The sequence below is a fragment of the Perissodus microlepis genome, chromosome 23 (genome assembly GCF_051167445.1).
Source record: "Perissodus microlepis isolate ML-2025 ecotype Zambia chromosome 23, ASM5116744v1, whole genome shotgun sequence".
NCBI lineage: Eukaryota > Metazoa > Chordata > Actinopteri > Cichliformes > Cichlidae > Perissodus > Perissodus microlepis.
Window position 1 is genome coordinate 22963671 of NC_140482.1, and position 24033 is coordinate 22987703.

General features: G+C 40.2%; 1 protein-coding gene across 3 annotated transcripts in view; it reads left to right on the forward strand.

Moving 5' to 3' along the window:
• The first annotated feature begins 2781 nt into the window (after positions 1-2781).
• Positions 2782-24033, forward strand: part of LOC146361458 (uncharacterized) — a 61350-nt gene continuing 40098 nt past the window's right edge. For 2 of the 3 annotated variants that reach the window (XM_084921023.1, XM_084921025.1), the window contains exons 1-10: positions 2782-3072; positions 4648-4839; positions 11375-11803; positions 11946-13584; positions 13701-13961; positions 19239-19661; positions 19761-20168; positions 20314-20721; positions 20891-21298; positions 21486-21884. In XM_084921023.1, coding sequence (XP_084777149.1) covers positions 11413-11803; positions 11946-13584; positions 13701-13961; positions 19239-19661; positions 19761-20168; positions 20314-20721; positions 20891-21298; positions 21486-21884 — 4337 coding nt within the window. In that variant the 5' untranslated portion in view covers positions 2782-3072; positions 4648-4839; positions 11375-11412. The remainder of the gene's footprint in view (positions 3073-4647; positions 4840-11374; positions 11804-11945; positions 13585-13700; positions 13962-19238; positions 19662-19760; positions 20169-20313; positions 20722-20890; positions 21299-21485; positions 21885-24033) is intronic. The other variant, XM_084921024.1, reaches the window with a different exon arrangement.

Here is a 24033-nt window from a genome sequence, read left to right on the forward strand (position 1 = left end):
CAGCAGCCGGCATTTTTTTGTTTCTTTTTTAACTATCCACAGCTTATGGATGCAGACAAAGAGGAACGATTCTAAAAGATGTGGTCTCTGTGATGTTTGGACACACTGAACTAGTACCATACTGGTAAGATTCATGACGAAGAGGCGGACAGTTTTTAAGCTTTACTTTTCGGCTGTTTCTCTGATTCATGAGTAAAGAAAGCACACAGCCCTACCCTCTGGTTCCCATAAACTGCCTCCCCTCTATGGAGTAAAACCCTAATGTTATATAACTCAGTGAAGTATTCAGAATCTAGACTTTTAGTCTCCAGTGTTTCACCTTCCTGTTATTTTTGCACTAGTAATCTTAAGGAATGGAAATGAATTGTAGATAAATTGTAGTAAAGTGGGTCACTGGGTCCTAGTCCTATGTCCTTGTGTCTCTTTTCTGTCATGTGCCTCCATGTTTGTTTCTTTCCTTGTTTCAAGGGTGAAGTGTTTTCACTTCTCTCGTCACCCTTCTGTATATATTCTGTCTGGTTTCCCTTTGTCCCTTGTCAGACTTTCTGTTCTTCTCATGTCACATTCCAGGTTGTTCAGGTTTTAAGATCTATGTATCTACTGTTTAGTATTTTAGTTCTCCCAGTTTAGTTCTAGTTAGTTTCGTCTGAGTTTCCTTCTACCAATTGTTTTGTATTCTTCACCAGCCTTAAATAAACAGCTGGCTCTTGGTTAAGATTTAGTTTTGCTTCCATGCATCTGCTTCTGGGTTCACATCACAAACTCCACATAGTCTGCAGCTGCAGAATCTGCAGACTATGTGTGTGTGTGGGGGGGGGGGGGGGTGTCTTGGAGAGCTCTATAGATTCTGATTAAACTTCAGTACAGCAGAGCCAAATTAAATAATAATGTACAGCTTAATAACTTGTACATGTATACAGGGAGTGCAGAATTATTAGGAAAGTTGTATTTTTGAGGAATAATTTTATTATTGAACAACAACCATGTTCTCAATGAACCCAAAAAACTCATTAATATCAAAGCTGAATGTTTTTGGAAGTAGTTTTTAGTTTGTTTTTAGTTTTAGCTATTTTAGGGGGATATCTGTGTGTGCAGGTGACTATTACTGTGCATAATTATTAGGCAACTTAACAAAAAACAAATATATACCCATTTCAATTATTTATTTTTACCAGTGAAACCAATATAACATCTCCACATTCACAAATATGCATTTCTGACATTCAAAAACAAAACAAAAACAAATCAGCGACCAATATAGCCACCTTTCTTTGCAAGGACACTCAAAAGCCTGCCATCCATGGATTCTGTCAGTGTTTTGATCTGTTCACCATCAACATTGCATGCAGCAGCAACCACAGCTTCCCAGACACTGTTCAGAGAGGTGTGCTGTTTTCCCTCCTTGTAAATCTCACATTTGATGATGGACCACAGGTTCTCAATGGGATCCAGATCAGGTGAACAAGGAGGCCATGTCATTAGTGTTTCTTCTTTTATACCCTTTCTTGCCAGCCACGCTGTGGAGTACTTGGACGCGTGTGATGGAGCATTGTCCTGCATGAAAATCATGTTTTTCTTGAAGGATGCAGACTTCTTCCTGTACCACTGCTTGAAGAAGGTGTCTTCCAGAAACTGGCAGTAGGACTGGGAGTTGAGCTTGACTCCATCCTCAACCCGAAAAGGCCCCACAAGCTCATCTTTGATGATACCAGCCCAAACCAGTACTCCACCTCCACCTTGCTGGCGTCTGAGTCGGACTGGAGCTCTCTGCCCTTTACCAATCCAGCCACGGGCCCATCCATCTGGCCCATCAAGACTCACTCTCATTTCATCAGTCCATAAAACCTTAGAAAAATCAGTCTTGAGATATTTCTTGGCCCAGTCTTAACGTTTCAGCTTGTGTGTCTTGTTCAGTGGTGGTCGTCTTTCAGCCTTTCTTACCTTGGCCATGTCTCTGAGTATTGCACACCTTGTGCTTTTGGGCACTCCAGTGATGTTGCAGCTCTGAAATATGGCCAAACTGGTGGCAAGTGGCATCTTGGCAGCTGCACGCTTGACTTTTCTCAGTTCATGGGCAGTTATTTTGCGCCTTGGTTTTTCCACACGCTTCTTGCGACCCTGTTGACTATTTTGAATGAAACGCTTGATTGTTCGATGATCACGCTTCAGAAGCTTTGCAATTTTGAGACTGCTGCATCCCTCTGCAAGATATCTCACTATTTTTGACTTTTCTGAGCCTGTCAAGTCCTTCTTTTGGCCCATTTTGCCAAAGGAAAGGAAGTTGCCTAATAATTATGCACACCTGATATAGGGTGTTGATGTCATTAGACCACACCCCTTCTCATTACAGAGATGCACATCACCTAATATGCTTAATTGGTAGTAGGCTTTCGAGCCTATACAGCTTGGAGTAAGACAACATGCATGAAGAGGATGATGTGGACAAAATACTCATTTGCCTAATAATTCTGCACTCCCTGTAAACTTGAAAATGATCTAAATTATTTTATATCAATATGGCACCGCTGAAGATCATTCATGCGAGTCCAAGCTGGTGAAAAATAGAGAATACAATCTAGTTTCTCTCCCAAGGATTGGCTTCTTACCTCATCTTCTTCTGGTATCATTTTCAAAGCATATAAATAAATAAATAAATAAATACTTAAGCACAAACTATGACAAAAAGAAAGAAAAAATCTAAATTACATTGTTTAACTTGAAAGTCTTGAAAGTTTTTATTTACTGAAAATGTTTTCAGATATGTAAAACTATATGTCCAGCAATGTTATTTATTCCCTTCACTCTTCTTACAGTAGTGTTTATTTCCTCATCATTTCCAGTACTCCACACTGTGGCATATTTTTACAGGGCTGATTCTCAGCTGATGTATGTGTTCTAATGGTGACATCTAGTGGATCCTAAAAGCATTAACAGAAAGTGAAAGTAAAAGCAGCTCAGCTGAACACACCCAGAGTGAACACCGGTATCAGAGATTAAAAGAACAAGTTTTGAGAGACTGCCAAAGGAAAACCGTTTCTATGATATCTGGAGGCAGAGAGCAGCATCACACAGGTAAGATTATAAGAAAAAGATGGACAGTTTTCAAACTGCAGGAACTTCGTTTTAAGGTTGTTTCTAAATGTGACACGAAACCATTGTACAGACTTTTTACAGCCTTTTGGTTTCCACATCGCCTCCGCACAGAGGTCACCAGCTGTTGAGGTGAACTGGAAATTTGAGATAACATAATAAATATTTATATATAACTCACTGCGTTATCTCTAACTCTAAACTTCAGGTTTAAACTTTCTGTCTGTCCGTTTGGAGATCCGCGTTTTATGTTCTTTATGGTAAATGACCCGCATGTGTAGGCTAACCCGAGGAGCTCAGTGTTAAAGGTCAAGGTTTGTTTTTTTTTTCGTTTCGACGAAAAACAAACCGGATTTTTCGTACGTCATATAAACCCTTTGTTTACATTATTTTGAAACAAAGGGATTCATGTAACTTTGTGATGTTGCTGGTAAATAAGGAAGTTTTATTCTTGATCAACAGCCCTGTACTTTGTCAAGTTCCAAATGCTACAAATTAAAATCTCCGGGATCATTAACACAAACAGTGTTAGAGACGCTCAGAGAGAAAAACGGAGATCTGTGGTTAGACCGCGTAGACATGTTTTGGGATCAAGCCTATAAACGCAGCTTTCTGTAAAAGAGCCTCTCATGCTCAGTCATTTGGGAGCTAACCACTGCTAGCTCGGAATGCCTCTGTGTCCACCCGGAAGAACTGGAGGCAGCCTCCACAACTGCCAGCTTATGGAAGTCGGTCACGTGGTGGTGACAGTTATCCTCGTTTGTGTACAGCTGAACTGTTATAATGAATTTTAAATTCAGATTTATAAGTGCAAAGTTTATCATTATCATTACTATTATTAGTAGTATTAATTGGAGATGCAACAAGCATTTACAGATGATACCTAACTAAAACGAAACTAAAACCTAACTAAACTTTTAGTTTGGGAGTAAAAATATAGCTCACACTTTTAAGTGCTGAAGACTTGCTGCTGATGTCAGTGTCCTGATGCTGCAGACTTGCATTTTAATAGCGGCTTCATTTCTCTCATTTATTTTCTAACATGCAAGTTTTTTTTCTTTCAAATGTGAAAGTATAAATAAAAACTCTTTTACATCATCTAAAGTATATAAATATCTTCATATTTTACAAATGAATTTGTTTAGTTGTTAATAAAGTTCTGTCTGTATTCCAAATGTTTTATAAATATGTGACATAAATGTTCTAATGCGGTCTTAATTAATGTTAAATTATATCACCATAAAAAGCTGATAAAAAGCTGATGATTTTTGACATATTTGAACAAGCAAACATGTGATCTTTTTCAAAACATTGTCTACAAATAAAGGTGCACATTACACCAAAACTACAGTTAACTAAATGCAACAAATAATTTGTTCAACATCAAGTATTATGTTATTATGTGGAAAACAAAACAAAACATCAAACCGTAGTTTCTCCCCTTTTAGATGCTTTTTCACTCTTTTCACTCTTTTTCACTCTTTATAATTGCTGGACAACAACAACAAATGAGTATTTAAGAGTAATCCTGTCCTGGATTTTTCTCAATTTTTTCAGGCTGCTAATTCTCCTGCTGCTGCTATCTGGACAAAGTTTAAACCATGACAACACCAAACCAATGAAGTCCACTTGGTCTGCAACTCATCATACTTACCATAACACCAGCCAGGATGTTAACCCCCTAGCTTTGGTGTATTAAACATCCACTTACTGGCAAGGGGCATCTTGTCCAGGATCTCCTCTCTAACTGTAAGTTAGACTTCTTGACTGAAACATTGCAACAGACTGGAGACTTTTTCTCACTCAATGAAGCCACTCCATCCGTCTTTTTGAACCTGTCATAATTGAGGCTTAGGGAAGAACAGGGGTCTTGCGATGATCCATTGCAAGCACTGGAAAGTTCTTCCCGTCTCTGTTCCCATCTTTCACTCATTTAAATTCACCACTTTAAAGCTCCCTCTACATACTCTTAAAATCATATATATTGTTTACCGACCACCTAAGCCAGAGAAGTATTTTTTTAATGACTTTGCTGCTCTTCTTACTCATTTCTCTGTACTTTCTTCTAACATGATGATCTTTGCTGATCTCAACATTAATTTGGACAGTGATAATAACTCCCATTCCAGACAATTCACATTCTCCTCTCCCTTAATGCATTAGGTGGTATACAAGTGGATTGCTATGGGCCTTAACAAAGTAGATTAACACTGGGGAAGCAGGTATGTAAGCAGGGTGCCAAGCTTGGTAGCATTGGAGCTGAACTGCATCTATAAGACTGTATGCAGTCTCTGGGTGTCCTCCAAAATGACAGATGTTGCCTCAGGTGTTAAATCACTGGGAAATGAGGAGTAATCTGGTATTGGGTCTGAGTGGCTCATCAGGCAACAGCTGTAGTGTAAAAGAAAATTCCCGTATGAAGCAGACAAACAGAGTAACAAGCTCCAATGCATTTATTTACTTGAAAGAAGCCAATAGCATGCACAATAAATGTCTATGCAAGAGCTCACCAAGGCAATCCTGCGACTTTCATTTATATACTCCCTCCAACGTTATCCTATAACAAAAACTCAAAAGTTATAACAGGGGTCGGCAGCCCTGGGAAGGGTTAACTAATGGCACAACACGCAGTGAATTAATCTGAGAAGGTGCATTAAAAATGAATGCCTGGGTCAGCAGTGCACATCGCAAAATAGCCGCTTCTTAATGACAGTATCATAGCTAACAACCCCAACTACCAGATTCAACTTGTAATTGGCTAAAAGTAACTTAGCCTACCAGTGAGAGGGATGTTGCTAGCTGGCAGTTTTTTCAAGCGATGTTGAAATTTCCACATTCCGACCTTCAAATGCTTCAGGAGCTGTCCACTCAGCACAGCATCAGCACCACGGAAATACACAGATACATCCATAGACTCGAGACAGAATTCACAATGTGTTTTCAGGACTTTCAGGTGTATGGACCAATGTTTTCTTTTCTGATTAACCAGAAAGCTTTAATGAGCAGCTGGATTTGTCTCGCATTAACTGGCTGGACACAGAGGACATCGAAATGCAGCTGATTGAACTGAAAAGCTCGATTCTGTGGGGGTCAAAGTTTGCAGAACTACGAACGCAGCTGGAATCCACAGCTATGCGTGTTCAGGGAGTTTGCATTTTCACCTGCTGGACATCACTACCAGACAAGTTTAACTGTCTTCTGAACATTGCAGAGGCCTTATTGACAGTATTTGGCTCTACATATCTGTGTGAGCAGATTTTCTCTCACACGAAGAGTGTCCTCAGGTAGCCGTCTGAATGCTGGACACTTGGAGACCTGTGTCTCTGAGTGGGAGACCAGAGATCACATTTGCATGTGTATCCCTGAAACCACTGCAACCCCTCCTGGCTTCTGCTCCGCAGCTGCTGAGTGACCCCTCATCTGGGGCTCTCCTCAGCTCTTTCCGGGAGAGTGGCACAGTTGCCCGTCCAATGGTCTTCCTTTGACTCTTGCGCTCTGAGGGTCTCTGGATGTCTGGAGCCTGGATCTCCTCCATACCTGCTTCCTGCCCTGGGGGACGGGGCTATGGCTCCCCACACCCTCTAGCACAGGGGTCGGCAACCTGCGGCTCCGGAGCCGCATGCGGCTCTTTAGTCCTTATACTGCGGCTCCGCGTGGTTTGGGAAAATAAATGACAAGTATTTAGCTGAAGTGTATTTTTTGTGTTAGTTATTTTTAAACTTGTAGTTCTAAATTGGAAGATTATTGTGATTTTGAAATATAAAAATAAAATTATATTTTATTCTTTTTCGTCGCTCAAAATAAGCGTCACACTCGCGGAAGCCGGCATACCTGCCGAAACGCCGTGCATTTACAGAGGACTTTCAACCCCAGGTAGGCCAATTATAATGGCCTGCTGACATAATGTGGATCTTCGGATCCACATTATGTCAGCAGCTGCACCGTGATCTATGTTAAAAACAAACTCCGCTCACACCTCACAGATGACAGCTTACAGCCCTGCGTAAAGATGAAAGTGACTTCACTGTGCGCAGAGGTTCAGGAGCAGAAGTTCCATTGTAAACATACCACGGCAGACCCGATGATGTTTGCATGAACATGCTTTTCAGCATCTCTTTATTGACCACTTTTCACACACGGTTGCTGTACGCATACAGCCGGCTGTAGCTTTTCAGCTCACAGCCCGACAACACAAAAGCAGAGAGAGCACAGACTTTAAGGCGGCGAGGCGTGATTGCGGGTGCCGCTCAGGTGCGTACGCCTCCCATGCAGCGGCACTGCAGACCACGCCCCGCCACACACATTTAAAAAAAATATAAGTAAATAAATAAATATTTATGCAGAATTTTGCAAATATTTATTTTTCTTAGTAAATAGCCTGTATTTGTATAGCGCTTTACTAGTCCCTAAGGACCCCAAAACGCTTTACACATTCAGTCATCCACCTATTCACACACTGGTGATGGCAAGCTACATTGTAGCCACAGCACACTGACAGAGGCGAGGCTGCCGGACACTGGCGCTACCGGGCCCTCTGACTACCAACAGTAGGCAGTGAAGTGTCTTGCCCAAGGACACAACGACCAAGACTGCCCGAGCCGGGGCTCAAACCGGCAACCTTCCGATTACAAGACAAACTGCCAACTCTTGAGCCACGATCGCCCCGTTGCATAGTAGCATAGTAGCACAGTGCTTTTTTCCAATTATTTTTTAAAATTCAGGTCAAGGCTCTGCTACGCTCCAAAAGCCCAAAGGCGATATAAGGGTGGCGGTACACAACAGTTTTTCTTTGCTACATGGATCATTTTCCTTTTTGTTATATTTCTTTAAGAGTTCAAAATGTGTTCATTACATAAATAAAATGTAGTTTTCTCTGTAGCACTTCATGGATTTCATAAGCAACACACTTTAGTTGTTCACACAAAGCATAAAGGCAAAAAACAATATATACAGTGTTATCTTCATTTGAGATGTCAAAAAGTATTTGTGGCTCCCAGTGTTTTCCTTTGCGTAGAAACCGGGTCCAAATGGCTCTTGGGGTGTTAAAGGTTGCTGACCCCTGCTCTAGCAGATTGTTACATGAATGAACCTTTTGAATACAAGCGCGCTCATGCTCACAGGTGTACACACGGGTGCTCACAGACACAAACCATACCTTTTTTGGGTGCTACTTCAAAGCACACTGTGCGCTGTCGATCTTATGTGCTGCACAATAATATTCAATATTTAGTATTTACTGTTATATTCACATAGATTATCAGGATGATGTTGTTTATTATACTGCTCTGTTTTGTTTTGCTTGTTTTCTCTTTTGTTTTTTTCCTCAACAGGTGATCCAGGTGATTGATATATGTGTATATATACATACACACATATGTGTGTATATATATATGTATATATACATACACACATATATATATATATATATATACATACACACACACATACATATATATATATATATATATATATATATATATATACACACACACACACATATATATATATACACGCATATGTATATATATATGTATATATACATACACACATATGTGTATATATATATATATATATATATATATATATACATATATACATATATGTATTAGGGGTGCAATAATACTCGTATCGATATTGAACTGTTCGATACAGTGCTTTCGGTTCGGTACGCATATGTATCAAACAATACACAATTTTTTATTTATTTTATCAACTTTTCTTCTGACGATGCTGTCTGTGTTGAGCGCTCAGTGGATCTGCGTTCGACTACTCCGCCTAGGCTGCACTGTCGAGTGCAGATTCACTGAGCGCTGCGCAAGCTAGCAAGACAGAAGCTAAGCTCGTTGCAACATGGCAACTGCCTCAACGCTACCCGAAATTGAACCTCCCCCACCCTCACTCAGATCTGGCGTTTGGAACTATTTTGGTTTTCATGTAACATATGACCCTGAAGGTAAGCGCGTCATGGACAAAAGTAAAACAGTATGTTGGATGTGCCACGCAATGCTCAATTGGTGGGAACTAGTGCGTTAGCGCAGTTAGCTTGTTAACGTGTTGACGCCGTCCAGCCCCACGCACGGGGCGATCCGCGGTAGCTCGTTAACGGAGATTTGCGTTGCACCCCTAATAAATATTAGGGGTGCAACGATACACAAAATTCACGGTTCGGTTCGATTCGATACTTTGGTGTCACAGTTCGATATTTTTTCGATACAAAAAAAAATGTTCATGCTTTTTTAATTTGTCATTTATTAAAATTATAAATATATATTTTAACTGAAAAGTACAGTTTTTAAATTTTATGTTGCTGAAACAACAAAGTAATAAAATTAAATAAATCTATCTGATCAGAAATCACTCATCTTTGGAAAAGCGAGTTTATTACAGAGAAATGGCTCTTTCCAAAATAAAAGCTATACTATACGCTTCTTCTGGGCTATATTCTCAGCAGCATATTAAACATATCAGGTCCCCATAAGGAGAATCATGTGCTAACGGCTGTCTAAATGACTCGGGTAAAGTTTGTAGCATGCGTGCTTGTTGTTTTTGTCTGCTTCCACTTGTCTTTGCACTAGGATGATGTCGGAGTAAATGTGCAGTCATATTCGTTGTGTTCCCACTAGTGCTGTCAGCGTTAATCTCATTGAAATGACGTTAACACCACAACACGGCAAGTCTCCGTTAACGAGCTACCGCGGATCGCCCCATGCGTGCGGCTGGATGGCCAACACGTTAACGAGCTAACTGCGCTAACACACTAGTTCCCACCCATGTAATTGAGCATTGCGTGGCACATCCGACATACTGTTTTACTTTAGTCCATGACGCGCTTACCTTCAGGGTCATACGTCACATGAAGACCAAAATAGTTCCAAACGCCACATCTGAATTAGGGTGGGGGAGGTTCAATTTGCCATGTTGCAAGGAGAGCTTAACTTCAGTCTCGCTAGCTTGCCCTGCGCTCAGTGAACTTGCGTTCGACTACTCCGCCTAGGCTGCACTGTCGAGTGCAGCCTAGGCGGAGTAGTCGAACGCAGATCCACTGAGCGCTCAACACAGACAGCATCGTCAGAAGAAAAGTTGATAAAATAAATTTAAAATTTTGTATTGTTCGATACATATGCGTACCGAACCGAAAGCACTGTATTGAACGGTTCAATATCGATACGAGTATTGTTGCACCCTTAATAAATATATATGTATTTTTTGCCCCCCCCACCTTTTTTTTGTGCCCTTAATCACTGTTCCTCTTCCCCGCTGTTTTTCTTTCCCTCCCTCTCTTTCTTTCTCCCTTTCCTTTCCTCCAGTCATGTCTGTCCCGTATGTAACAACTGAAAATAAATTGTTGTAAATAAATAAATAATAATAATAAATAAACAATAAAAAGGACAATCAAATGGACCAATACGGCTGGGATGGTCCACTTGGTATAGTAAATCCGTTGGGCATCTTTCTTGGCCTTCAGACAATAATTCTGATGGCAAAAGAACCAAACGGGACAGGCAGCAAAAAAAAGAAAAAGAAAAAAAAAAAGCATGTGTATCCCTGTATTAACAAACATGCCATATTGGAACAGTTTATTTTTCTTATCATTGTTGTGAGGAGACCATAAATAGCATTTGCATTTTCTGTTGTACAGTTCATTTGCTGTTATGGATAAAAAGTGTCTTTTTTTGTTTCAAAATAGCTGATAACTATTCGCTGATAGCTCCCAACATCTGCGAACAAATATAATTCTCTAAAGTTGTTCTATAGAGTGTGTAACTGTTCATATAGAGCGTTATTAAATTTATTGCTAATGCAATCATATGGCACATTGACTTCTGAGGAAATTTTAGATGGCACTCATCGTCAGAAAGGTTGCCGACCGCTGAGTTATAACATACAAAGAGCTGAAATGAAAATCAGTGTTAAAAACAATGAAGTGTCACTGCAGCCATTGTCTGTGCTATAGCTGCATTATTTTGTGATCTTTGACATTTGTTTTCATATTTCTCTCATTACTGGTGAACTCCGTTATTACTCCCTGCTCTATTTCAGGGAGTAATAACTATTTCTTGTCAACCAATATCATTATCACTGTATATTGTTACAGAATTATTCTCAGTATTATCGGATTGCTAATTTTATTGAATTGCAAGTCATTGTTAAGCTGTAAATATTAATTCAGTTTAAATTACATGCATATAAAACCTAATACATCAATGATATAATAACTATAAACAGTTCAAATCTAGTTAAACTTTTTAAATGAACATTTTTAAATTAGTATTTTGATCTGCAGGTCAGTGAAGTTGGGTCAGTGTGTACACATAAGGAAACATGGCCTGCACATCACAGTCTGCGTTAGACTGGGTCACGAGTGCCAAATGCCACCTTATAAGTGGATTAAAGGATCTCTCTGTGATTTTGGAAAACTTGAATCAGAAAAAAGTTCTTGGTGATGAAGAAGTCAGCAATATAAAGGCAGAGAAAACTGATGAAGAAAAAATAAGAACAACACTGATCTCAGTCACAAAAAAAGGGGAAGCAGCCTGCTATGAGTTACTCAAGATTATCGACATGACAAGGAAAAGGACTTTAGAGAAACTGCTTCTTCCTCCTGAGAAAAACAGCGATGCTTCCACTGAGAAAAACAAGTTTGATCTGCATCATTGGATCAGCTGCTTTTCCTTCAAGGAGGAGACTCAAGTTGATACAAACTACTTACAAGGTAATTTTTAGTAAAATCTTGATTTAAAAAAATCTTTGATGTACTAATGAACTGCACTTTAATGCATTGCACAAATGTGTCTGTTATTTGGAAAGACAACTGATTTAATTCATAGTGAATTTGTTTTGTCACTGTTTTTTAGGGCCAAGGTCATGCCACAAATATCAAGAAAAGTTAAAGTCAAAAGCAAAAAAAATATCAAATGACTTTTGGGCAGCAAGTAAAAAATGGTTTGAAGGAAACAAGAGACCTGATCTGTCATACACGTCACTTATATTAGACGCAGAGGAAAGTGTTTGTCCATCTAAAATAAAAAAATTTAAAAAAAGGAAATGGAAGCTGGGTCGCCCTAAAAAACTGAGGACATACATCCCTGAAGAGAAACCCACCATTTCCCCCACTGTGCTGCTGAAAACAGATAAAAACATTATCTTGGTTGGAAAACCTGGAATTGGAAAGACAGCGCTGACTCGTGAAATGTTGAGACTCTGGGCAGAAAGAGAAAGCAAAGAGCTTGATTACATGTTTTACTTTGACATGAGGGAAACAGCACAGATCATGAACGCCAAGGATTTGGAGGAACTTCTTTTCAGCTTTTATTGTGGTCCAGATGAAGGCAAAGATGAGGTCTTACAGGACATAGAGAGACACTCTGACAATGTTACAATTATTTTTGATGGACTCACAGATCTCTCTTCACCAGTGGCGGAGAAACTTCTGAACAAAGACCTACTGCCGCTCGCAAAGATCATCATAACATGCAGACCAGATGATGAGGATGAAGACTTGTTTTCTGGGGACTTTTACAGAGTGGAGGTGAAAGGCTTTAGTGAGCAGACTATAAAAACATACTTATCTGCAACACTCGGTGAAGATCAGAAGAAAGTTTTGAGTAACTTGGAACTGATAACTCTTTGTTATGTCCCCATGTATGCACTGATGATGGCTGTTTGCTTTTCATCAAAAGATGCTCCACAGCCATGTACAGTAACTGAGATCTACATCAATATTGTTCGATTCTGCCTTCAGATAAACAGCAAAAAAAAGAACAAAGATCTAAATTCCTTCATCAAAACCAAGAGAGAAGAAATTCTGTCTCTGGCTGAAGCTGCTTGTCTTGCAACCCAACAAAAATCTGTGAACCTGACAGACCTGACCTGTGAAGACATCTGTGTCCTGTCCTTCCTGAAACCACTTCTCATCAAGGTGGCCCCGACTGAAACAATAACCACACATGCATTTCTCCATTACACAGTGCAGGAGTTTTTTGCAGCACTGTGGATCCTGAAGAATCCTGATAAAATCAGAGATGTTTTTCAGCAGTGCCTCACAGAGGAGAAGAAACACATGAAACATCTGATCCCTTTCATGTGTCGATTGTTGAATGAGAAGAGCCCAAGTTTGATGGAGCATCTGATTCCAGATCAGTACCTGAAGAATACATCTAACTGGTTCTTCAAGGAGCTGATAAACACATTTCTTCCTCATCTGTGTGAGCAAGAAGAGGCTGATACTGAGGACAGTGGGCTCCATGTCGACATACTGTTCTTATGCCAGTGCTTGTATGAGTCCCAGAGTCCTGAAGCGTGCATCTACCTTCTAGACAAACTGGACTACCATCTTGACCTCAGTGGAGACAGTCTGGATCCTTACCCTTGCTGTGCTGTGGCCTATGTGGTCACTCAGTCAAAGGAAAGGAAAATAAGGCTGAACCTCAAGGACGTGATCATATCAGAACAAGGAATGAGACAGCTGTTTGGATGCTTTGAAAATGTCCAATGGTAAGAATGAACATGTAGTTTTAGGGTTATATTACTGCTTAGGTTACAACCTGTAATAAGACTCATATTCTTGGTTAGTTTTACAATGAGATAATGATCTCTTCTTTCAATTATAGGTCTGACTCTCTGGCTCAACAGCTGTGGGAGCTTTTTCTTATCAGTGAAGAGCAGATGGACTTTGTAACATTACTCAGCCTAGATGGAAACCTTCACCTTCCAGTTGATGGTGAAAAGCAGCTTTATGAAAGAGCTGTGGAAGTCATGCAGAGGATGCCTACAAAGGTTAATGTCTGCCTCTACTGGGACAATGAAACTCCTTCCTGTCACAGTCAGTGTGAGTCTCTGCTAAAGGCTTTCCCGTTCATCAGCTCAGTCAGGTATGTAGCTTTTCCTTTCAAATAATTATGTACCTGCTTATTTTTATAGTCTGTGACTGTTAAAAAAAGAGACTTATTTTGTGGTGGCATTTTAAAAAATAGAAAAGGAGCTTTAAATTTTGAACTGAAAGCTGGATAATGTGATTACCATAAATCCCGGACTACAGAGCGCACCCGATTAAAAGCCGCATGCTCTAATTTTAGAAAGAAAATCAATTTTGTGCTTGTACAGGCCGCACTGGATTTAAAGCCGTATGCGTTTCACTTGTAATATGAGATACACAGAAATATTACACGTGAGGATTTTTACGGTTTAATTTAATCCGTAAGGTAACATAAACATGGTAACATAAACATGGTAACATAAACATGGTAACGTAAACATTATGGTAACATACAAAAATACATACTGCAAATGCTTTTTTTCCTCGAACAGCGCCTTTAACACGGCTACCTTTAAGTATACGTACGTATCGGTAACACAGAAATTACGATGCTTGTGGGTTGTTTACGGAACAGTGCACAAACAACATTACAACGTCTCTTAACAACCGGTAAAAAAATATATACCGTATATATACTACTTATCAATTTTATTAGTCTACTGTTACCAGGCAAAATGTTTTTGGCCGCATGAAAAAAAATATGCATTAGCCGCCCGTCAGTATAAGCCGCAGTGTTCACAGTGTGGGTGAAAAGTAGCGGCTTATGACCCGAAAACTACAGTAAATCTGAGGCCTTACATTTCATAGAATCCGAGAGGCCTCAGGCTGGTCTCATGGTGCTTGATGAATCTGAATGTCTAATTTGTTAGTTTTCATTTCATTCATGAAACCCCAATTCTGAAAAAGTTCAGAATTCGGGGATACTATTTAAAATTTACATAAAAAACAAATAGGAAATCTCAAAAACCCATATTTTATTCACAATAGAACACAAAACCTATTAAATGTCAAAACCTGTTGTGAACCAAAGAAAATTTAACATTTTAGGGAAAATATTAGGTCATTTTGCATTTATTGGCAGCAACACATTTTAAAAAATTTGGGATGAGGCCAACAAAAGGCTGGCACTAAAAAGAAAAAGCTGAAGGGATGTTTTGCAACTACTTAAGAGCATTTACCATTCAGAATGTAGTGTAATGTAGTGTAAAAAAAAAAGACTTTGAAGATCTAATTATCTACAGTACATAATATCATCATTAGATTCAGATAATCTGAAAAAAATCTCTGTGTGCAAAGGACAAGGATGAAAAACAATATTGGATACTTATGACCTTTGAGCCCTCGGGCAGCAAACCAGCATGATTATGTCATGAAAATAATAATAATAATAATAATAATGATAACAATAATGGATTGCATTTATATAGCGCTTTTCTAGACACTCAAAGCGCTTTACAATTCCACTATTCATTCACTCTCACATTCACACACTGGTGGAGGCAAACCACAGTTGTAACCACAGCTGCCCTCACACTGCAGATGTTTTTCTGCAGTGTGAGGCACTGCAGAAAAACATCTCTGAGGACACAACAACCAGGACAGACAGAGCATCACTGCATGAACTTGGGAATATTTCCAGAAATCACTGTCTGTTTACACAGTTCACTGTATTATACCAACGCAGTATCATGGCAAAGCCTGTTATAGACATGCTGGCCCACAATGTCCCTTCCATGCTTTCCCACACCAAAGCATGGACAGCATGCAAAGGTGAGGGTATGGACATACACCGACTGCTGAATTGAGAGCTTGACTTTTACACTCAGGTCTCTCTTCACCGTGACAGACCGGGAGCGTTCGGATTACTGCAGCCGCAGCACCACTCTGTCTGTTGAACTCCCGCTCCTCGCTCACGAACAAGACCCTGAGCTACTTACTTTTCTGGCAGAGGATCATGAGCTCAGACTTGGATTTGCTAATTCTCATACCTGCCGCTACACACTCAGCTGCGAACCACTCCAGTGTGAGCTGGAGGCCACCACCTGATGAAGCCAACAGAACCATATCATCTGCGAAAAGCAGAGATGAGATTCTGAGACCATCCAAGTGGAAGTCTTCTGCCACTTGGCTACACCTAGAAATTCTATCCATAAAAATTATGAACAGAATCAGTGACAAAGGACAGCCACTGCTTGCCAGAATCTCTTTGAGGCACTCCCAAAGTCTTTTTCCATGGCCTCACTGAACTCCTCCCATATCCCAGTTTTTGCTTCAGGCACTGTTAAAGCCATGCTCAGCTTAGCCTGTTAAAGCCATGCTCAGCTTAGCCTGTCGATGCCTCTGAAGTTCTTCAGGCTACCCAAGTCAGATAGGACTCCTTCTTCAGCCTGATGGTTCCCTTCAGCACTGGTGTCCACTGTCTGGTTTGGTGGTTACCACAACAACAGGCATCAACATGCCAGCATAGATCTGATAACATGATTATCTAATTGATCATTGACCTGTGGCCTAGAGTATCCTGGTCCCACGTGCACTTATGGACACCCTTATGTTCGAACATGGTGTTTGTTATGGACAAACTGTGGTCTGCACAGAAGTCCACTAGGAGAACACCGCTTGTGTTCAGAACTGGCAGGTCATTTCCCCCAGTCACACACCTCCATGTCTCACTGTTGTTGCCTGCATGAATGTTGAAGTATCACACTAGGACGACAGAGTCCCCAGGTGGAGCACCCTCAAAGACCCCACATAGGGACTCCAAGAAGGCTGGGTACTCTGAACTGTACGCGCAGACCATAATCGGGACCTGTTTCCCGAGCAAAGGTGTAGGGAACCAGACCCTCTCATCCATTAGGAAAAACTCCAATGTACAGGCAGCACGCAGAGAACATACTAACCCACCCCAGTCTGCCACCTCTCATTAAAGGCAACTCCAGATTGAGACAGTCCAGCCCCTCTCCAGGTGACTGGCTCTGGAGCCCAAGCCATGTGTTGAGGTGAACCCAACTATATCTGGCCGGTAGCTCTCAGCCTCATGCACTTATTCAGCATCCTTACCCCACCAGAGACGTGACTTTTCATGTCCCACTGGCTAGCCTTGGTAGCTGGGGATCGGTTTGCCAATGTCTCCACGCCTTCAGTGATGTAGATGGTGGCCCTACAGAAGGGTGAGCCCATGTTCTTTTTGTGAGCTTTGTATGGCCAGACCCCATGGATTCAACTTTCGCCCTTATGCATATTCCCTGTGCCTTGCAGCAGGGTGGGGCCCCTTTGACCCTATCCCAGGCAGGGTCAGCTGTTGCCTAGGTCTTTCACTCATAGGGGTTTTGCATCTGGGTCCTTTTCTCCCCATCACTAATTGTTTCCATCCGCCCGCTCAATCACATGACTGCCTGTGTTCTTCTACTTTTCTTTTCTTTTCAACAGGTGCAGATTATCAGTGTTTTCTCTCTCTCTTTCACTCTCTATCCATCTTTTTCTCCTCTATTTTTCTCTCCCTCTCTTTCTATTAATTTTCTCCCCAGTGTTTCTTTCTTGTTTTTCTTTTCCATCCCCCTGTCTTGTCCATTATGGTTGTAATAACTCAAAATAAAAAAATCCTAGTAAAGTTCTAATAAAATATGACTACCAAGTGGACCATTATAGCAAATGTTGAAATGCTTCAGTAGTGAAAATAAATCTGCTTGACATTTTTTAGGCTTCAGACAACAATTGTGATTACTACACTGCCAGAGAGGATGGGGGGAAAAAAGTTTCAGCCTTGGCCGATAAGGACCTGTGTGTGTGAAACTGGTTGCAGAAATTCGAAATGAAAAGAAATGTGTCACCAGCCCATCGTTATACATGATTCTGAATGAGAGAAATTGTATTAAGTATTTTTTAATTGTTAAACACAAAATCATAATTTATACATGATTTTACTGATATTTAACCACGCTTAATTAAAATACATTAAAATAAAAAATATAATCAGGTCTAAATTTAACCAATATAATGAAAAAGAAAATATCATCTACGAAATGATTCTAATAACAGCATCTCACTGACATTTCATATGGTGTGGCTTGTTTAAGCTACAAGATGGCCTCAGAGACTGTGTGTTGATGTGAGAGAGAAGGATGGGAGGGGGAGTGAGTGAGACACTAAGGAGCAGTAATCTAAAAAAGAATGTCTGACTTTGACATGTATGATTTAAAAATAAGTTATATTTAATATATTGTGACCGACAAAATAAGGTTATATATATGGTATAAATATAAATATTTTTTTATATATATACATATATATTATTTCCCCCTGCTGGTACTGGAACTTCTGCATGTGTGCCCATTTAACACTTTGGAGAGGGAAAATGTGAAATGGCCACAGTGGAACGCCATGTCTATTACACACTTTACCATGATATCGGGTTTAACTCTACATGTTAAAGCTCATATAAGATCGTGTAAAGAAGACATATGAGAACATGAAACACTGCTCCAGAAACATTGCTGTCTTCTCTAGAAAATTTGGACCCTCATCCTCTGGACTAAAGTACTTAGTCCTCTGTTCAAAAGCCTGCATCTCTGACAGTATAGAGCTGCATGGAATCTGCAGCTTGCTCAAACAGAAAGGCATCATCACTGCTAAAACTTATAAACAGGTTTTAGAGCAATATATATATTATATATATTAAGTATTAAGTTTAAAGGCATATTATATATGCCTTTAAACTAAAGACAATGACCTTTTTTTAGGGAAGGCCCTGCATATTTCAGTCAGATAATGCTAAACCAGATACTGCTTCATAGTAGAATAGTTCAGGTGGTGAACTGGCCTGCTGGCAGTACAGACCTTTCACCAGTTGACACATGACAAAATGAAAAGAACCATTGAGTAGCTTGAATCCTCTATCAGGCAGGACTGGGACCACACTCCTCAGATCCCAGGTGTTTAGTGATTGTTGATAAAAGAAGAGAGGGTGCTACAGAGTGGTAAACATGGCCTCATCCCAACTTTTTGGAGACATTTTGCTCCCATCAAATTCATTTTCAACATTTGATATGTTTTTTTTAATGTTCTATGATGACCAAAATACTGCTTCATGAGATTCGCAAATCATTTTACTCTGTTTGTATTTATATGTCACACAGCATCATAGCTTTATTAGAATTCGGTTTGTACAAGCACTGACATTCTGCACAAAATATCCATCATAAATGTTGTGGTTACCTATTTGTACTACAGCATGGCACGGACTCTGTGTCTCTTCCCTGCTGTAAATTGTATTATTTTTTTTTTAAGATTAAGATTAACACAAATGTATTTGTACATGTGAAATTCTCTTATTCAGCTTCAGAGGTCCAGTTTCATGGAGCCAGGAGAAGTACCATGGGACACTGGAGAGGGAGCAGAAGAGGCTGTTCATGGATTTATGCCTGAAAGCAGCACTTCATGATGGACCAAACTTCTACAATGTAGTGAAGATGCTTCTCCCATTGTTTCCTGTTAAAACTGACTTGGACAACATCTTTCTTGATTTGTTTCAATATGTGAATAGCAAAGAGTTTTTAGGTGACTTTCAGGGTTTGAGGCCATTTTTCCAGTCAGCTCCTGCAGTCTGGTCCATAAACCTCTCAGAGAGAAAGACCTCCATCCTCCTGGAAGTGCTGAAACTCCAACCAGAGAAGAAACAGGTGGAGCTGACAGGCTGCTCACATGAAGAGAGTGAAGTGAGGAGTTTCCTGCAGTGTCTGCCTTATATCTCACAGCTCAGGTAAATATGTTGGATATCTATTTGAGTTAAGCTGCTCAATCAAATTATTGTATGCCTTCAAAATATTATGTATTATATTTAGAATCTGTATGATTTCAGATTCATTTCTCAGTTATCAGACCCTTCAGAGGAAATCAGATTCTTGGGAAATCTGATCTGTGCAGCAGCAGAAAGAGATCAGCAGGCAGGAGAGAAAATACTGGAGCTGTTATCATCAGTGTGCAGATACAAAGGATTCCCTCTTAAAGACATATGGTGTGATTTACTGCTTGATCTGTACTGTTATAAGAATAAAACAGGCTTGAGTGTCCTTCCATCATTACAGTCAGTTTTCCAGTCAGCTCCTGCTGTCTGGTCCATAAACCTCTCAGAGAGAAAGACCTCCATCCTCCTGGAAGTGCTGAAACTCCAACCAGAGAAGAAACACGTGGAGCTGACAGGCTGCTCACATGAAGAGAGTGAAGTGAGGAGTTTCCTGCAGTGTCTGCCTTATATCACAGAACTCAGGTAAGTTGTCAGCATTTTTTTATTTGTGTTTCTCTTTGATGTTTTCTTCCTTATGCAGATTTAAATATTCCAAGAACATTAACATCATTTAAAGAAGCTATCAGATTGTCATTGAAAACATATATATATATTGCCTTAATTTCAGTTTCAAGCCTCAGGCTTCACAACCTTCAGAAGAAACCAGGTTCTTTGTGAATCTGTTCTGTGCAGCAGCAGAGAGAGAACAGCAGACAGGAGAGAAGATACTGGAGCTGTTATCATCAATGTGCAGCTATCAAACATTCACTCTTAAACAGAAGTGGTGTGATCTTCTACTTGACCTCTACCCCAGTGTGCTTGAAATGGGCTTGAGTGTCCTTCCACCCTTGTGGTCAGTTTTCAAATCAACTCCTGCAGTCTGGTCCATAAACCTCTCAGAGAGAAAGACCTCCATCCTCCTGGAAGTGCTGAAACTCCAACCAGAGAAGAAACAGCTGAATCTCACAGGCTGGTCACATGAGGAAAATGAAGGGAGGACTTTCCTTCAGTGTCTGCCGTATATCTCACAGCTCAGGTAAAGTATTAGCTTTTATGCTTTTATGTTTTCATAAGAGTCTCTTTGATGTACTTCAGCATTTCGGTTAACAGAACAAGGTACGAAATGTCATACTAGAAGCATTAAATATTTCAACTCACTTTCATACTACAGTTTTCATGAAATGTGCTGATATTCTTGATTTCAGTTTTAGTACTACAGCATCAGAATCATCAGAAGCAGTCAGGTTCTTTGGGGATCTGTTCTGTGCAGCAGCAGAGCGAGAACAGCTGACAGGAGAGAAGATACTGGAGCTGTTATCATCAGTGTGCATATATAAAAATCTCCCTCTGCAGGAGATATGGTGTGATTTCCTAATGGACCTGTACTATTATACAACGAAAACAGGCTTGAGTGTCCTTCCATCATTACAGCCAGTTTTCCAGTCCACTCCTGCAGTCTGGTTCATAAACCTCTCAGAGAGAAAGACCTCCATCCTCCTGGAAGTGCTGAAACTCCAACCAGAGAAGAAACAACTGAGTCTCATAGCTTGGTCAGGTGAAGAGAGTGAACTGAGGACTTTCCTTCAGTGTCTTCCTTATATCTCACAGCTCAGGTAAATTATTGTCTTTGCAATGTGTGTTTGTTTTTTTTTTTATTTAATTATTCTTAAATTAAAGAAATTGCACCATTGTACATTTTTCTAGTGTGTAAAATAAACAAACACATTTTGTACTGTTTAAGCAAATGTTTTGCTCTGTCTGTTAAAAATCCATATCTTAAGGTTCATTCTTTCATTTCAGTGTTGTTCCTGAATTCTCAGAAGAAATCCGGTTATTTGGCCATCTGATCTGTGCAGCAGCAGAGAGAGAACAGTGGACAAGAGACAAGATACTGGAGCTGTTAATATTAGTGTGCACATATAAAGGATTTCCTCTTAGAGAAATATGGTGTGATTTCCTACTGGACCTCTACTCCAGTGACTTTGAAATGGCTTTCAGAGTCCTTCTATCATTACAGCCAGTTTTCCAGTCAGCTCCTGCAGTCTGGTCCATAAACCTCTCAGAGAGAAAGACCTCCATCCTCCTGGAAGTGCTGAAACTCCAACCAGAGAAGAAACAAGTGAAGCTGACAGGCTGCTCACATGAAGAGAGTGACGTGAGGAGTTTCCTGCAGTGTCTGCCTTATATCTCACAGCTCAGGTAAATGAATGACATTTTTCTAATTTATGTCAGAGTTGTCAAATTTATTTCACAATATGGGCCACATAAGCCCACTTTGATCTTAAGTGGACCATGCCAGTTAAATTCACATTTCTGTCAGTGTTAATAAGTTACCATATTTTTTGAACCATAAGGCGCACTGTCGATGAACGGATCTGTTTTCATACATAAGGCGCAATGGATTATAAGGTGTCACGGCTCGTGGGATGAGCCGTGTGGAATTATTAAAGGACCCAAAACGCAGGCAAAGGACGGATGATATGAGTGAATGTTTATTTTCAAAGTGGCAAAAAGACAGCAACAGGCAGTGGGGGTATGAGAAGTAACTGAGGAAACCTAAACTGGGAAAACTAAAGAGCAAACCTAAAATGATAACCAAATGGGGTGAAGGACAGAGAGACACAGACAGATGCAGGGAAACCACTCAGGATGATGGAGGGGATTAATGCAGACGAACCGGCAATAGGCAGGAGAACACACAGGGCTTAAATACACAAAGCAGTAATCAAGGGATGGGAGACAGGAGGGTACAAAAACGTATTTTATTTATTGTGTCTTTTATTGTATCTCAAATTATAGCGTCATAATGATTACAGGACATCAGATTACTTGTTCTTATCACTTAATAATGCAGAGTTCATCATATAGAAATAAAAAACCTGAAGTTGTGCGCTATTTGAACACCTTGCCTGCCTGCAGCACTGAAGGGCTCCGTGAGAGACGTCTGTCTCGCCCTAGCAGCACCTGTCCCTGTCCACTCCTCCTCTTCAGTTCGCCCCAACATACGCTCGTCATATTCTGTGATAGAATTTACTCTGAGGTGTTTGACAACTTTGTGGTGTTACCACAACACCTCACTTTCTTGCCACATGTATCGCAAACCACGTCTCGGCTGTTTGTGGATGTAAAATACGTCCGCACATGACTCCAATTACACTCAGCCATTGTTGTGAGTGCGCACGCCAAGGGGCTGCGACACATTTATACAGCCGTATTTTGCACATGACTATGAAAGGCGGAAGAGGAAGTAGTTCCTTCCAATGTAGACAATACGAATGAAATAGGTTCTTTCCACTGTGTTCCTGTTAATGTTAAACTACAAATTTACCCTAAATTACTAAAATATCAATATTTTAATGTGAGAATCGATTCTAGAACATAAATGACTGGTATCGGAGGAATCAACATTTCAGTATCGATCCGCACATCACTACAAAACACTGAGTCGTCAGACTCAGGACCATGACATAAGGCGCATTAAGTGAAACAAAACAGTCAGATAAGTCAAACTTTATTCAACTTGTTGTTCTTGCTTCCTCCACTTCCGTACCATTGATTCATTAATGCTGAATTGTCTCGCAGCTGCTCTATTCCCATGTTGTTGCAGTATATTAATGACTAACCTCGTATTGTGGATGGATTATCTCAGTTGTTTTCCTGACTGAAGTTGGGTCCGTTTAAAACATCCTGCCATGCGATTGCATTTGTCCCAAACCATCGGGAACCCTTCCTTTTGAGTGGAAAAAAGTTAGCATTCATCCACCAGCTTCACTGTGTTTATGTTATGCTAACATAACTGTGTCGCTAGCGATCACGTAGCACATCATTATATACCAGCTAGTCCAAATTCAGTAACCCTGCAAAAGTCACTGCTGTTTAGTTTTGTGTCTTCATTTGTGTTGGAAGTGATAGCAGTGTTGTACGTTTTAACGTTTTCAGAAATCTTTCATTCAGAACATGCTATATCATGTTTAGGTGAAAGCTAGCGAGCTAACTTTCTGCTAACTTCCTGCTAACTTCTAACACAGTTAAATTTAATAAATTCTGTTTTCATGGATGCCTGGATGTTAAACTTAATTGTTGCACCTGGTAAAGCAGCAACGCTGATCATTTTATTAAAGATGAAAGAATTTAGACAGTTTTTAACTTTTAGTGATGCTGCAGTGTTCGTTTGACTTTGGGACCTGAAAGGACGGAGTTTTGGACCCAGATTACTCCGGGAGGCGCCTGACTACATTAGCCGTAATGCTCTGACAATCCATCAAGCAGTGCGGCTTCGTAGCTTACCAAAGTCATACTAAAACATTTCTTGACAGATTTTTGAGCGTCGCGTACCACATAAAATCTA